Source organism: Dermochelys coriacea, chromosome 2 (genome assembly GCF_009764565.3).
Source record: "Dermochelys coriacea isolate rDerCor1 chromosome 2, rDerCor1.pri.v4, whole genome shotgun sequence".
NCBI lineage: Eukaryota > Metazoa > Chordata > Testudines > Dermochelyidae > Dermochelys > Dermochelys coriacea.
The window spans coordinates 121,588,084-121,605,165 of record NC_050069.1 but is presented as its reverse complement, the minus strand read 5'-3'; the positions used below and the strand labels follow the sequence as shown (position 1 = coordinate 121,605,165).

Sequence of the window (17,082 nt, the reverse complement as noted above, 5' to 3'; positions counted from 1 at the left end):
ACATCATTATAAAAGAGCCGGCAGGAGTTTTCTCTTGACATGACTAGGCACATAGGCAAGTCATGTTGTGCAATCAATGATAGAGAATAAAAATATATTTGCAAAAAGATGCTCTGTGTTTCATCACAATTCTGTCCAGTTACAGAATCTAAGCATATAAACCACCAGAGTAAGTTACAAGGACTCAGACCCTCAGCTGTGGCTGAAGTGTGCACAGCACACTGGGATTTGCACAAAGTTGGCTTTTTTACTCCTCCAATCCCAAGCAATGTGTGTGTTGGGCTGATCCGCTACCCTATCTCAAAGCAACCTGAAGGCTGCTGTCAGTTACACCAGCTTCCAATTGGCTTACGGGGCCTATATAGTAGCCAGTAACAGTAGGGTTCATAAGATCCAGGGTCATAAGGAAAACTTGGCCAAGTCTCTTTTCACCTGGCCAAACCCCATATGCTCTATGGCACTGGAAGATTCCTCCAGCCGTGGGGTGATCCTCCCATGATTGCCTACAGGGGTGCTGGAATGAAGGGGGTAGGGGGTGTGGGAGCACCCCCTGGCTTGAAGTGGTTTCCATCATATACAAGGTTTACAGTTTGGTTCAATGGCTCTCAGCAGCTCCACTATGCAAATTGTTCCAACACTCCTGGAACCTACACTAGCGTTAGGATCACAAACTGTCAGAAGTGAAGTGAAAAGCAGTGGCACCACAAACAGGATCAGAGCCAAGATTTCTTACCTGTTTCTGGACTCATATATGATCCGTCTACTTGATTATCAAAAACGGGTGCCAATTCACCGTGTAATCATTTAAATCCTACACCAGAGTGTTTTTCAGATTTTCAGATGTTTAGCCTATGGGGCACATCAGGGAGTTGCTATTTTAAAGATACTATGTTACTTCCTTCTTGAATGTCACTTCAGAAAACCTAAGCCTCCAGTTTTCTGTAGTTGCACACTTGTGGCCAATTTCTATCCTTTCTTACACATATACTACCCCAGAAAAGTTTGTGGAGCTGCACATGTGTAAATGATATATTCATCCCTTTGTAATTTAAAGGTATTTTAACCTTCAGTCTGAACACCTTTAAAATCTAAATCTCTTTTAGCTTGTTACTATGCTGCCTGACAATTCCCCAACAGCCAGCATATAAAAAAGGGTATTTAAACTACTTTTTTCTTGGATCCAATCTAAATCCCACTGACCACAACAGCATCTAAAATTAAACAAACAACCTCTTTTAGAAGTTAGTCCTTAATAAATATGAAATGAAAATCTGCTTTAAATTTAATAAGGAGATAAGATATTTAATTCTTCTGAAAATACCATAGTGATCACAAATCCCACGTCAAGCCCAGCTAAAATTGACACAAATGGCATACAATTGTTTCTAAGAAAGGACAAATCAATTTAAAAAAAAAGAAAGGTTATTCTTATTAAAAAGGAACCACATTATTTATGTTGTCTCCTTCTAGACCCTAGAGATAATGATCTACAGCAGCATGACTGAATGCTTTACTTTTTCCTCAAAGCTCTCTGATCAGAATGGTGTTTCCCCACCTCCACTTTGCTGACAAATGCTGATGTAAACAGCATACGTACAAAGCATGGGGGTTTTCACGTGAATCCTGTGTTTTTTCCACAAAGCCTCGTATGCTGTACTTTGCTTAAATATATCTTCATTTCTCGTTAACCAACATCCCCACGAGTGTTAATGAGCTTTTAAACAGTAGACTGAACCACTTAAAGTGAGACAAAGCCAATTTTTCAAGAAAGCAAATAGTTTGTGGGATTTGGACATGAAGCTCTTACAAAAAGATCACAGACAGTTGTAGCAACCCTATATATATTAGAATGAGATTACAATATTGACAAATTACAATGGACTCCATTTAAAACACAGATCAATCTTTGTCATCAGTCTTGCTAGAAGCAAAACATTTGAGATATACCACTGAAATCCTACCAGGAAGGAAGTAGACTTCAGAAGCTATAAACAGAATTTAACAGAAGTAGGAAGTAATTCAAATGCTCTCATATTAGTGACAGGGTAAAAACATTTAAATCAGAGAAAGTGTTTTGGGTGTTTCTTCCCCACTTTATTTATCCATTGGTTATTTGGAACAATAGCATGTTGTCACATAAGTCAAATACAGTCTTTAAAAATCAATGTACAATGTAATTCACGGTACCATTCTAGATATTCATTGCTCTTTTTCAAAAATAGATGTTTCTGGCTTTTTGTTTGTGTTAAATAAATTTTCACCTGGAGGCTTTCCTACACTATAAATAGGGTACTCATAATTAGTTCAGAATTTACAGACAGTCCTACCGGATATCACATGCAACTTATTGGATGCTTTTCTTTTTTTTCTTTTAAATCCCTTCTTCTTTACCTTTACTGTACTGTACTCCTGAGGGGAGTATAGTTAAAAGCTCCTTCCAAAGCCAAGCTTAATGTACCTCTGACTTTCGATGGCAGAAGATGCAACACAAAGAGATGGATAGTTTTCCCTTCCTAAAAGACTTTGTAGATCTCTTGCATAGTTTGCAGACTCTCCTCTTGCTTTGGGTTACTGAGTACAAAGGCATATGCTGTTGTTACTCCACTAGGACAGTTCCTATTGTTTAATTTGATCACCTCCCTTTGGTCTTATCACAACTCCTCTCCTCTCTCTCAAAACACACAACCCAGTACCTCAATCTTTAGGCCCCAATTCAGCAAAGCACTAGAATTCAGCATGCACGTACATGCTTTGCCGAGTAGGAATGGACTTAAGCACATGCTCAAACTAAGAGCTTAGGTGCTTAGCTGAATCGGGGCAGTACCATAACAGCAATGCTAGGTTGTCTACGATGAATCTGTGAAATGCTGGCCATCATTACCAAGGCGTTGGTAAAATCAGTGCAAGTTTGGAAAGTTCTTCTCTCCGGGGCTATAATGGGTAAAACCTGGAACACATTTTGAGAAGCTGCCTCATTCTATACTTGCAATTCCCTGCTTTCCTGGAAGGTACCACATTCCAAAACAACAAGTAGTTCAACACAATCAGCTTTTAGACTTACATGACACTAACCTATCCTAAAATATCTACCAGCAAAAAATAAATGTAATTTGTAAATGAATCTACAAACTTTCAGTGTTTCTGTAGCCTTTATTCTAAAACATAGAAGCTTATGAAGCTGTGATCTTTATACTCTTGATGGAACAATCTGAAACTCCCCTCACATTCCAGAAGGATTAAAACTGATCACTTAACAGTAAGTGCCATTCTTTGCTCCCATAAGGCATCATCTGGGTCTCACTAAAGGTCAATGGGACTTTCACTATTGATTTCCATGGGAGTGGGGTCAAGAGCCAATATAACTAACTTACAACCTCTTGTATTTTCCCAAAGTAATTTAGTACTATCATCCTGAAAATAGCATATTCCAAGTCAAACTTGATGAATTGGACACATAGTTCAATATCCTTCCAATGTGCAGTGATACTAAAAACAGATACCACTGCGCCTTGACTTTAAGAATCAGGATTTCACATAAGCCAGAGAAGACATCAAGGTCCAAATTCTGGAGTAGATGGGAGCTCCAGGCATCCAATAGCAGAATCTGGCCCTCAGTGATTTTTATTCCCTGCAACGTCTACAATTCAGCAAAGGAAAAAATACATCTTTTTCAATGCTTTGCTAAGTGAACTAAAACTGAATGTTTTCCTATTTCAGACTTCCTTTCTTGCAGTCTGTTCCTGCAATCTTTACATAAACAAACCTCCCACTGACTTAACTGGGCCTCTTGCTGGAGATGGCAATGCAGGATTAGGCCCTTAAGAACTAACCCCACCTCAAAAACAACACATCTGATCTACAAAGCTGAACTGGTGGGGTCCTGGACTTGATTCCGAGATGTGTGCGGAGATGTTCAACAAGTGAAGCAATGACTATTAGGAAAGTTAGAGCCACATCCAATACTGTATATCAGTTCATTTCTTTAGTCCTGCACACAAAAGTCCCATTGATTTCAACTGAAGTTCTGCATGCTTCACTAGACTAAAATATACATAGAAGTGTGCAAATTAAAAAGGGTTGGAGTCTGACTAATGCAGAGATTTGAATGTCTGTGAGATAGAGTATTCCCCTAAGAACACATAAGTCAGGAAAGATATTTCAAGTAAGGAAGAACATTAAAACATAATGAACTGATAAACTGGCCTTATGGGAGGGGAGAAAAGGGGGATATTATATCCCAAAATAGTATGCATCTTTAAGATGTATAAATTAAAGTTCCCTAGAATGTGAGTCTGCTGTCAGACCATATACAATTTTGTTCTAGCTAGAAATTCAAGCAAAGTGTATTTCTACCCGTGGAGAGGATCTTTCTGGCATGAGAAATATAAATTGACAGATTTTTAAGGCCAGAACAGACCATTATGATCCTCTAGTCTGACCTCCTGCATAACAGACTTTAGAATTTCACACACATATCCCAATATTGACAGATCTCTCCCGTCAGACAAAGGAGTTCCAAGTTCATTTGCATATGTAAGCAAATAATCAACACCCCAGCATTAAGAGTTGTAAATTTCCTTAAATTATACCTTATTTTTTTATTTTTTTTATTTTTTAAAACAAAAAGTTAGGATAGATATTCCCAACTCTGCTAATACTATGGGCCAAAGTCTGCTCTTTGGACACCTGGCTCCCACTGACTTCTGTACGCAAGGAAGGGAGCTGTAGGTGCACAGCCAAAAGCAGAATTTGACCTTGTGTAAGTCAATGACTCTTTTTGTGAATATTTACCATATCTATACAAATGTACCTTGGAAATCTATTTCATGTTACATATATGTGCCTGTGAGAATGGACCACCAAAATATAATCATATATGAAAGAATAATTATCAAAGATTAGTTATTTTCTCAAAAACCTGTTTTATTCTATGGTCTAGAATTCAAGTCAGTGATCCCACCTGCCACACAGACAGCAAAAACTCCCAGATCTAGAGATTGTTAGAGAGAAGCATCAGTTGCTTGCTGACTCTCCAACGTTAAATGGCCACCCTTCACAATGTACTACCCCAAATACGCCATCTAGATAACTCTTCTAAGTGCTTTTATGGGTATCAATCTACTAACAGCAGTGATAATAACAAAATTCACTGTGGAGAAATGTCAGGCATTAAAAATATATATCTCATTAGGATTAGATTTTTTAAAAAAATACACACTGAAACTTTCATAGAAGAATATAGGCATAAAAAGTTTAGCACGCTTAACAATCTAAATTCTTAACCACTTACATATGTAGCTATTCACAACAAAACATTTATGGATGCCTAGGCCACTTGTGTGCCATCTTTCCCACAGTAGCTACAGCTTCATGCTGGGAATACTGCCAATATATTTCCCTGCCCTGAGATTTGTAATCACAAATAAATAGCTCTGCAAATACCATAACATTGTAAACTCTGAATTTAAATCTTCAGCAAGAAGTCATCCTCAAACCATGGAGAACGTTTAAACAATGTAAACATATCAAACATTTTGTCAGTTTTCAGTTATCCCCAGCAACTGCGGAATCTATGTGAGATGTACCATCCAAATCTTGAAGCCCCATAGTTTCTATTGTACAATATTGTTGTTCTAGTTCTTCTTCCAATCTCTGAGACTTTGTTTTCCTGAATAAATCCAGCTGTGATTTGGATCCTCAAGATGTGATCCAGCTCTGTTCTTCCAATATGCATCATCTTTACAAAGCCTTAAAGCCTTACACACTCCTTCTGAGGAGATTATTCTTGAATGGAGGAATGGCGAATAGATCTGTGGTAATCCTCTGGACTAGCGACATGTTCTGGTAAATCATAGCCTCTCAGAAAATGTCCACTGTTTTGTTGAGCAAAGTAATACAGCTGCCTTGCAAACATTGGCTCAACCTTAACAACAGATAAAAATGTTATTGAAGCGTGATAGCATGTTCCATATTGTTCGTATTAGCTATTTACTCAACAATAAAAAGATGTTAAAAACAAGGCAAAATAAAACAGTCCCACATACCAAAATGCACTCTGTTCTCATTGAGCTCTGCCTTTACTTCAACTCCAGATTCTTAGAGCTAGCCGCAGTTTTTGCTGACAAATACTCATTGCATAAAGCATGCATTTGCAAATGTCCCCTGTCAGCTAGTCCATATGTACATGTGATGCCTGATTTGTGTGTGCCCATATTTCCATGGCTAAATTAGGCATGGTCAAATGCGGGCCCAGTTTCACATGCTTAACTTTAAAAATCAGTTCCTTATTCTGAGTCCAAGTCTAACGCTTCTAAATTTAAATGTTATTGTATGTCCATTCATCCCTAACTGTATCTGTTCAGCACTGCACTGGTCTAATAGGGCCAAGCTTTTGTGCAGTGTTTGAGCAACTCTACTCATTTCGCTTGTCTCACTAGCCCCAAAGGGCCCCAGCTTTGCACAGTGCCTTAGTTAAATACTTAACTTTGACTCCTAAGATATAAAAACTTGAGACTTATAAATGGGGAACAAATATGTTCTGAGAAAAGATCTGAGATCCTCTAAACATTTAGATGCAGCCCTGCATGGACATCACTTTATGGAGGAAAGGTGTGTGGGTGGCAGGGTGAAGAACATGTCCTCCCTAGCTTTCAGGTGACACCTGCAGTGGAGGAAGGGACAGGAGTTTGAGGCTGATGCTTACTGTAGCAATTCAGCAACCTCTCTCCACTTCCCCTCATCAGCTGTTGGACTGGTCAGCTGGACAGGAAGGAGGCAGCTGCAGGTGTAGCCGCCTGCTGCTAGGGGCTGTTCTGGGCCTCTGCTGGACAGGCATGCAACTGAGTGCTCTATGAAGCCTGCTCAGTTCCCGTCCTCCCCATCCCCCATCAGGTCCAAGTGCAGAACAGGGGGACCCAAGGCAGGGGCTGAGCCAATTCCAGAGACGAGATTAAGCTGCCAGCCAGCATAACGAGGGCCAGGTATGAGGCAGAGCGCTGGAGGAGAGACCAAACTCACTGAGAGGTATGGGGAGGGGGAAGGTAGGGGGGGCAGTGGGCACATGCTCAGAGAGAGTCTTTGTGGGCGGGGGGAGAATATGTTTGAGGAGAGGAGGGCTGTGAGGAAAGGGTACTTTGAAGGGGAGCCAGAAATTTGGAAAGCAGATGGGAGGAGAGAGGGAGTGGCTGGGAAGTGGGAGGTGTTATGGATGGTGGAGACGTAGGAGAGAATTTGTACTGTTGGGGGCCTAAGCAGGGAATGAGGAGGCTTGAGGTCCAATGATATCTCTGATCTTTGCTCGAATAATCACGCCATTGTATTCCTGGTCCAATACTCCCCAGCAATCTAAAGATGCAGGACTGATGTCTGGGTTGGGGGGGCATATGTTAGAGTTAGAGGATCTCTGAAAGGAAGAAAAAGCTAACCTGACCATGGGAACATTCATTCCATCAGAGGATGTCTGGGGAGGACAGCAAACTGAACTTGAAAGCTGTAATCCTCTACCCAGGGGAACCACAGGGCAATGTGTTGCAGGCAGATAGTGGTAAGGAAGTCACATAATTAGTAAAGGGAAGGTAATTATTTTATTACAAAAATCTCTGGCCCATCACCTTAGCATCTGGATGACTTACAAAATTAAACATCAATATTCTCCCATCTCGGAGAGAATGGCAATAAACTAAACCCTGCCTCTAGCGTGGGCAGGGAGACCATGGGTACATCTCCTTTATGGAGCTCGGGTTTTGGAAAGCAGCTGATCCCAGCCTCCACTATTGCTTACACTGGTGCAGCTGCACTACTGCAGGGAAATGAATGTAAAAGTATGCAGCATAGTCAAGGCCCAGGATTACAAAGATAAACACCAAGAGGTGAAGCAAGAGTAACCCAAGCAGTAAAATCTGCCTCAGTCTGCTATGGCATTTTGCAGTGCAGACACCTGAGGCTAGGAGGGGCGAAAGGGGAGGGGGTATCTCTGAGAAAGCTTAGATGCTGCAGCATACTTGTATGGCAATTTTAAAAGAATCCACAATTATGCACCAGTTTTGGCAGTCATGCAATAATATTCTATGCAAGGCCCTGCTTACTAGGGTCACATGGCTGACACTAGTCAAACTGTTCCTTTTAGCTAATAGTCATAATCGCGCCTCTAAAGTGCTTTCATCAGTAGATCGCAAAGCGCTTTACAAAGGAGGTCAGTCTTCTAATCTCCATTTTTTACAGATGGAGAAACTAAGGCACAGGGCAAGATATGACTTGCCAGCGGCCTAATGGCAGAGCAGGGAATTGAACCCAGGTCTCCCAGTCCAGAGCCCTATCCACTAGGCTATACTGCCTCCCTCACAGCTTACTGATGAGAGGAAGAGAAGGCTGCCTGTCAGATTCACATACTCTTCATTTTAAACTAAGAAATGAAATAAATCATACTTACGTGGGCTGTAATTAGCTTCCTCTGCCTTTGTGGGTCTGGAAATTCCTCTCCAAAACACAGAGCAACCTGGAATCTAGGCAATGGACGTCCATGGTGAGCAAAAGCTTGCAATTCTGAAGACAGAAAGGATATGTTCAGAAAATCCTCACCATCAATGGCTGAGTTCCAGAGTTAGTAGTGAAGGACCTTGGAGCAGAACAGCAGACTACAGGAGCAATGAAGAGGCTCTATTGGACAACTGGCAAAAGTGATGACAGGATCTAGCAAAGGGAAAGTGAGTCTGGGAGAAAGGAGAGATACTAGCATAGAAAAATGATCTTGGAGACTAGCAAGGGACAAATAGCTGAAAACTTTGTCTCCCCCCAAGAGCTAAGAGACTCCAATTTTTCTATTTGTATTGCATTTTGAGTAATTTCATATAAACAGCAATTGGGATTTCCTCAGATTCATGCTTGTGTTTGGCTTAACAACAGAAACTTCTGAAACATTCTTCAGGACTTTTGAACTTTGCCGATTTAAGTTTCTCCTATCCACCCATACATTTCAGAAGGATCATGCTATGTAAGTCACATTGCACGACTTTTCAAAAACAATGGTGCTGAGATGTTGCAGGAGAGCCTGTCACCCTTAAGAGTAGAACAGAGCAATTTAAGTAACAAAAGTGTTTAGACTTTGACTTCAAACTACACTTCTGTGCCCACTACTTGTGATGACTGAACATCAGAAGATGGGATTGTTCATTAGAAAGTAGATGGCAAATCTCAGGACTAGCTTACAATGCAGCTGGTACACCTTTGATCTTGCTCAAACAGAACCATGTTAGTGTCTGTATACTGTCCATCCCGCCCAGGTCATGAATCCACAGGAATGTAATTAGTTCAGATCACATTTTCTGGATGGTTTGCTTTTCACTTCTACTATAGGAGCCAGGGTCCCAGAGATCTCATGTGAGCTCTCTCTATAGGTGTGATTACAGCGCAGGTAGACATATTCGCACTAGCAGAGCTAAAAATACAGTCTGAATGAGGCCGCGTGGACTAGCAATGCACATAGGTCCCCAGCATGCTTGTATAATCCACACTGGAGCCCACGCTACCACATCAACGTTGTTATTTTTAGGCATTTTAGCACAGGGAAAGCCAGCGTGGGTCTGACTACCCAAGCTGCAATCACATCTCAGATTGCAGTGTGGACAGACCCTTTGAAAAGGGCCAGGCTCAAACACAGTGACATCTGTGACCTTTCATTGCCCCCCTCATCCTCCTTTCCCCTCTCTGCTGCTGTCACTTGTTGGGTCATGTCTATTTTTATACTGCAAACTCTGTAGAGGAGGCACTTTGGGTGAAATCCTGGCCCCACTGAAGTCAATGAGAGTCTTGCCATTGTCTTCAATAGGGCCAGGATTCCATCCCTTCTATTGCTCTGTAAAGCACTGAGATTTCTTTACGCACAACATAACATCATCAAAAATGTTAGTTTATAATACAATACAATGAAAATCTCAAAAGGTTGCAATGTGCAAATTTAGTTATAGTCATCCTCTGATTCTAATAAACAATAACACCACCACCATATAGGTCTTATACAGCACATTTAATCCATAGAGCTTCAAGTGCTTTACCAAGGACATCAGTATCATTAGCCCCATTTCACAGATGGGGATACTGAGGCACAGAGAGGGGAAGTAACCTGTGCAAAGTCACTCAGCAGGACAGTGGCACAGTCAGGAAAAGAACCCAGGTCTCCTGAATTCCAGTCCAGTGCTTTAGTCACTAGGCAATACTGCATCTCAAATATATAAATATTTATATTATTTATATTAATAGGCAATGTGTGGGGGAGATGTTTACAAGAGGGCTCCACTTGGGTTAAAATACATTGGCCAGTGGTGCCGTAAAATTAACAATATTTAATTGAATTTAAAAAAAAAAAAAGAAAACCATATCTTTATTTCAACATCCGTACTACATGTTGCTTTACATGAGGTATTTTTTATGTCATTGACTTATAAAGCACTAATAATGCTCTGTAATGTGGTTCGTGTCTTTTGGGAAACCTTGCAAAAGGAAATCATAAAATATTTTAAAATTAACACAATATTGGGATGGGGGACAGCACCTTGCAGAGAGAAAGGCTGGGCTTGTGATTAAGGTATTATACTGGGATTCAGGAGATGTGGGCTCAATTCCTGCGAGACCTTGGACAAGTCACAAAATCTCTCCATGCCGGACTTCCCCCATCCGTAAAATGGGCATAACAACACTTCCTTTCTTCCACAATTTGCCTGTCTTCTCTATTCCGATTGAATGCTCTTTGGGGCAGGGACTGTTTCTTACTCTGTGTAAGTGCAGTGCCTAGCACAACGGGGCTCTAGTCTCAGTTGAGGCCTCTAGGTTCAACTGAATAATAAATTATAATGATTAATAATAAATCAATCATTAATGACAAATAGAGTACAGTTCTCTTTGAACAAAAAAGTAGGTAATGTTCTTTCTCAATTTCCAACAAGCCCTAAAAATGCTCACAACCTGCTAGGAGCAGAGGGGGAGATTTTCAGTTTTTCGGTATGATCATCCAATGCTGCACTCACTTAGGTCTCATAAGAGGGGGCAAGGAGGAGTCTGGGGTCAGTGCAACTCCCAATTAATAAGTCCCAGTGTTACTACTGGGGAAAGAACCCCATCCCTACCTCTCCTCTGTCACAGAATTTTAGTCAGGCCATGTCTACACTACAGGGGGAGATCGATCTAAGTTACGCAACGTCAGCTATATGAATAATGTAGCTGAAGTCGACGTACTTAGATCTACTTACCGCGGGGACCACACAAGGCAATGTCGATGGGAGATGCTCTCCCATCGACTCCCCTTGCGTTTCTCATTCAGATGGAGTACAGGAGTCAATGGGAGCGCGATCTGCGGTCAATTTAGCAGGTCTTCACTAGACCCGCTAAATCGACCACCGATGCATCATGCTTCAATTCCGCAGTAAGTATAGACAAGCCCTCAGTCTCAGTGATTCTCAAAGTATTGCAGTATAATAGCCCAGGGAAGGGATGGGATAGAGAAGGGAGTTGGCCCATGAAGAGTTTCAGAAATGATCTTCAATATGAAAGAGAATCAGAGAATCCCAGCTGTTCCAAATGCATGTACTTGAGGTCCTCTCACTGCTCCGAGCATGTCACTTTGCTCTTCAAACAGCTCCACTGGCTCCCTCTCATCTCCTGGGTCAAATTCAGACTTCAACTGCCAGGTTTTCACATGCCTCCCCAAATCAGGTCTCATTTCCTTCTATTCTAGTTCCAACTGCCTACTCTCCACTCATGCAAGCCTCCTTAACGCCCCTTCATACCCGTCTCCAATTCCAGTCTTTGAGCCTTCTCCAAATTCTGTCTCTCTCCTGGTTTGCTAAAGTCATCACTCAGATCTCTCCATAAATAACCCAGACGTTAGAATGTGGTCACCCCTGTACTATATGTCAGAATCACAAAGCCCAATCTTTCAGTGAGTCCCGTATGGACATATCCCTGCACCAATACACAGCCGTATCAATTAAAGGCCACAGCCCAGGCTCTGCATCTTCCTTCTGTGAATTCTTTGGGACATGCATCTCTTAGTAGAAGTCTGGAGTTTTTTCATCCCCTAAGGTCTGATTTTCTGACTGTCCACACCCAAACGTGCACTTAATTTGGGAGCTCACTAACCAAAATTAATGTGTAGCTATAGTATGTGCATGGCAAAATAGTCACTTAAGAAGATACCTGGCTAGCTGCATGTTACATCCCAATTTGCACACACTGTTGTGATAACTGCACACAAATTAAGCAAGCAATCGTACACGTTTGCACATGCATTTGCAAACACATAACTTAGAAAACTGTGCTTAAGTTAACCTTTGGGAATAGGCTTCTAAAAAGATACTGCCCCATATCCTGTGAATGGTTTGCAAGAGCCAGATTTAATTTAAAAGTGGCATCTGAAAAAGGAAAAGGGACTTCCAGGCACATGATTGCAGGCATAACGATACATCTTACAATTAGCATACAATAGAAGTTGTAACCCCATAAATTCAGCTCAAATTCCCCTTTTTAACTGTCAATTTTCATATCCTCTTCAGATGTGTATTTAAATGTATATGGTGCTTGATAATTCTGCTAGGATGACACATCAAAGTTTGGAAAATGAAATATTATAAAGGCAGTGGCTCATTTGGGGTATTTTTTTTAAAGCATTGCATTATTTTTCTACAAAACTGTAACTTATACCAATATATAGGTCTGAAAGGCAGTCAGGTGTTCTGCACAGAGGAGAGACTCTAAAACTGCCACTCTAAAACTTAGCTCAACTGTAGTTCTGCCACAAGCCCTAGTAAGGGGCAACATATAATTGTGCCGCCCTGTTTCTCCCCTTACTCTAGGGAAGGGGAAGTAATCTGCGTCCACCCCTTTCCCTGGAGCAGGTTGCTCATCTCTCTGTACTAGCTCAGAAGTGCTGGTCAGAATCTTGGATATTTGAGTCAAGACTCCATCCACTCCCTTCCCAGAGCAGGAGTATCTCTGTGGGGCTATTTTCCCCTCCATTCTGCTACCCACAACCCAAATAACCAGCGCAGGGGATTGAGGGCATGCCTTCAAACATCTTACTCACTTTTGCAGGTGTGCTGAGCAAGTTACAATCTTGCCCTATGCCATTAGTTAATAGATGATTGTTGAAAGTCAGAGTCTATAAATTCACCCCACAAATATTTTCCAGAATATTTGTTTAAATATAGACACACGCACACATCAAAACACAGATTTAAAAAAATATCTGTTGGGATTAATACTTGCTCATGTTTAAATACTCTGGGTCAGATTTCAGACTCACACCAGCGTAAGTCTGGAGTAAATCAACTGAAGACAATGGAGTTATTCAAGGTTTACACCAGTGGATCCAAAATCAGAATGTCGTCCCATCTACTATCCAGTCTTACGAAGGACTATTTTGTTGGGATCCTCCCACTCAGTATAAAGTGACACAGGCCTTACCTTGTCTTCAGTTGAGCATGAGTGGTTCCCATCACTTTCAATGGGAGCCACATAAGTGTATCAAAAAGCAGAACTAACCATGGCAATATACAAATAAAACACTATTCCTAAGCTGTGCTCTTCTAACACCTACATATACGGTCACATCCAGAGAGGAGCTGAGCATCTGCATCTCCCAACCACTTCGGTGGGAGAATTTAGTAAAAAGAGCCCTTTAATAGTGCCCATCTGGAACCACAATGACAGTGATTTGGTGACATTTATATAGACATGTAACCTAAATTGAAAATTACCTGCTAAAAATTGCTGAGTATCAAAAAGTTTGCAGGTCTGCTCCCTTTCCAGTTTATTTGGCCTGTCACTGCATAACGCTAGAGGTCCATCCCAGTAGATCCTGCTTTGACAAAGTCTCTTAGCATAAAGCCCATCAGGTGCCATCCAGAGTATTACTCCTCGTTCCAAGTGGCTCAGTAATTTTTCTATGTTTTTCCTCTGGCCATTATCTTCTGGATACGGGAAGATAACTTGATCCAAGCTGCTGACCTCATAATTTTGGGCATGAGATATTCTACAGCCTTCAGGACTTGAAGTCGTCATCTCTTTCACCAGTATTTCACGGTAATATAGACAGATGTGTAGTCGACAGTCTGTAAGTATATTTTGGAAAAAAATTACTGCTGCTCAATATTGTGAATATTTTACATTACATCACAGTACTATTAAGGCCAATGGGCCAGATCTTGCAAGGTGCTATGCACCTATCATTTCTAATACTCAGCATCTCTCAGAATTTAGCCCTGATTTAGGGAAAAACATAGATTGAATTGAAATAATGAAATATGGAAGCACAGACTCTAACACCGGCTTCTACCAATAGAGGCCACTGGAGTGGGAACTGCATAGCCTGTGATGCAGAGAGCAGAAAATATGCGAGACATTAATACCTTGCAAGCTGCATATTTTCATTAATGGGGAAAAAAGTGTTTGTACTTCACAGGTTTAATTGGACTTAATGCTCAGTCTCAGGATGTTCTCTAGATAAATCAGAAAATAGCTATGCTTCTCTCAAGAGGTCGTATAGAACCATGTTAAGCAACTACCCACAAGACTTGCAAAAATGCAATCAGTTGCCTGGTAGAAGTGGTCTTTGGCTGAAACACAGACAAAATTATATTTGAAATCTTAGGCATACTTTTGAAGTAGTCACTCGACACAGGAGAGTGATTGTTAAGGGCTCGATCCTGAACAGCACTGGTGCAGGGCTGTGCAAATAAACCCATCCGGGACAGCAGCCCTGCTCAGGAAGGGCACTTAGGCATGTGCTTAACTCTGCCTGCCATTTGCCAGTCAAGTCTCTCCCCTTAACATTGCATTGTCAATTTCTCCAGATAATTTCCATTGTTAGTTTAAAAACCAAACTAGCTCGTACATTTCCACGTAAGGAATAAAATAAAAAAGCCACCCTTGAGTCTGAACAACTGCAAACTGGCTGTACAGATTTCTTTTCAGAGAGTGAAAGTGTCATTACCAATGTAACAAGAGGTTTTATTTTATCAAGAATAAAAAAAAATGATGCAAATCCCGCTGCAGTCAACAGAGAAGACAGAAAGTATCCATAGGACAAAATGTTGAACAAACAAATAGAATTTTTCAGAAAGGATACGGTCCAAGTTAAAAAAAAAAAAAAAAAAAAAAAAAAAAAAAAAAACAATCACTAGACCTCTGAATCCAAAAGCAATATGGCTGTGTGGTGAGCTAAAGAGAATCTGTTTCCCCTGTCAGCAGTTGTCCTATCTGATGACTCACTGAGGAGCAACCAAGAATTTGCTTGAAAGAGCAAAGTACTTAAGCGTGCGTAACTTTAAGGACATGAATGGTCCCATTGATCTCAACCTGAGTTACAGATTTCATTGAGGACTATAAGTGCTTAAAGTTCTGCATGTGTTTAAAAATCTTGCTGAATTGAGCCCTAAGTGTATATGCACAGAAGTCATTTGGAAAGGAAATGTCACTTGCACTCACAAAAGAAGTCCCTATAAACAGTGAGAAAACATTTACTTGGAAAGTTATAAGGAGAGCCTCCTGGATGGTTCACCATGAAAGCCTGGTGTTACAGACTTACCTGATAGTGCAAGAGCTTCACCAGACCTTATGCTTGGCTCTATTGGGATCCCAGGAGTCTGTGACTCAGATGGTGCACAAGCATAAAAGGTTCCAGTCACCTGACAACCTGTTTTCACAAAAAAAGGTCAAATGATATCTAGCTATCTAAAATCCAAAAGAAAAGTTAGAGTTCACAGCTATGCATGTGAGAGCTTCTGAGCTTCAGCTCTATAAAAAAAAAACAAACTTCCCCTTGACCAAAATATTTTATCCACTCAAGATGTTATCTAGATTTTTCTTATTTGGATCTTTCAAGTGTTGTTCTTTTACCTAACTATATCAGTGCATATTATTCTCCCACAGAAATAATCTGCATTTTAACTAGATAATGGTGTTCTTGAAGGCAGATGAAAAATAATCCATTCATTCTCACAGGTCTTAAGGAGTTTTATCAAAGGCAAGTCAAATATTCAATCATTATGTCTTTAATGGTGTTAAAGAAAGAAGGCAATTGTAGGGAAAAGAGATTCTCCTGCAATACAGTATTAGAGTTTTAATACTACAGCCAACATTAGTCCTTTCCCGAGCTATCCCTTCCTGTGCGTGAGATAATATTGAGGCAAACTGAAATGTGATAACACCTGTCCAAAGTTCCTTGAAGTCAACAGGAATCTTAGCATTGATTTCAAAGGGCTTTATATCATAAATACAATATTTATGATGCAGGTAAGATACACTACTCTTTCCCATGGACAGATTTGACTCTTCGCAAAGCTAGTTCACTTTTTAACCTATGCCAAGGGCATACCTGAGTGACTGTTGACAAACAAGACAATCCAGTGAGTAAACCACTATTGCCCAATTCTCTGATACAAGCTTAATGCAGCACTTAGACCCTGAGACAGGAAAACACTTGACAATTTGTTTACATCCATCCCTATACAAGAAAACACTTAAGCAGATGCTCACATCCCATTGGCCCATTAAGCATGGGTTTAAATGCTTTGCTGCATTGGGGATTGAGTCATTTGCTTTTAAGCCACAATGACAGAAGGCCCTGTATTTCTTGTGTCTTCAGAATGCCCAGGATACAATGCGGGGGAAATGATGCTTTGGAGCAGTGACTTTTCAAGAACAGCTGTAATGATAAAAATAAAACTGGGGATTGAAGGAATGAAATTGAAACCAGGAAAAGCAATATTCTTACTAAAGCCTGACATAATGTTCATGGTTACTAACAAAAAACAAATTTAAAAAAAAAATCACTGATATTTTTGCTATTTATATGCTAAGATTCTAATCACGTAATCAACAGAAAAGCGGGAACAGATACATTTTCCAAAGAAAAATTATAGTTATGCTCTTCCTTCTAGTATTAGAAAATGCCATGTTTCTTTTATTCTCTATCTTAGCATTTTCTAGAGCAGTCTTTACCATAGTATCTAAGAGTTTATGACACGGTTCACTTCAAAATTAGTGTTTCTATTCAGCATAAGTTCAATAGATCATAAGGACCAAAACCCACAT

The 17,082-nt window shown here is 40.5% G+C and overlaps 1 protein-coding gene across 4 annotated transcripts in view; it reads right to left on the bottom strand.

Annotated features, from left to right (window-relative positions):
- Window positions 1–2,369: 2,369 nt before the first annotated feature.
- Window positions 2,370–17,082, bottom strand: part of LOC119852107 (interferon regulatory factor 4) — a 122,773-nt gene continuing 108,060 nt past the window's right edge. For all 4 annotated transcript variants that reach the window (XM_043508390.1, XM_043508391.1, XM_043508392.1 and 1 more), the window contains 4 exons: window positions 15,575–15,682; window positions 13,746–14,099; window positions 8,429–8,541; window positions 2,370–5,923 (listed from right to left, as the gene is read on the bottom strand). In XM_043508390.1, coding sequence (XP_043364325.1) covers window positions 5,780–5,923; window positions 8,429–8,541; window positions 13,746–14,099; window positions 15,575–15,682 — 719 coding nt within the window. In that variant the 3' untranslated portion in view covers window positions 2,370–5,779. The remainder of the gene's footprint in view (window positions 5,924–8,428; window positions 8,542–13,745; window positions 14,100–15,574; window positions 15,683–17,082) is intronic.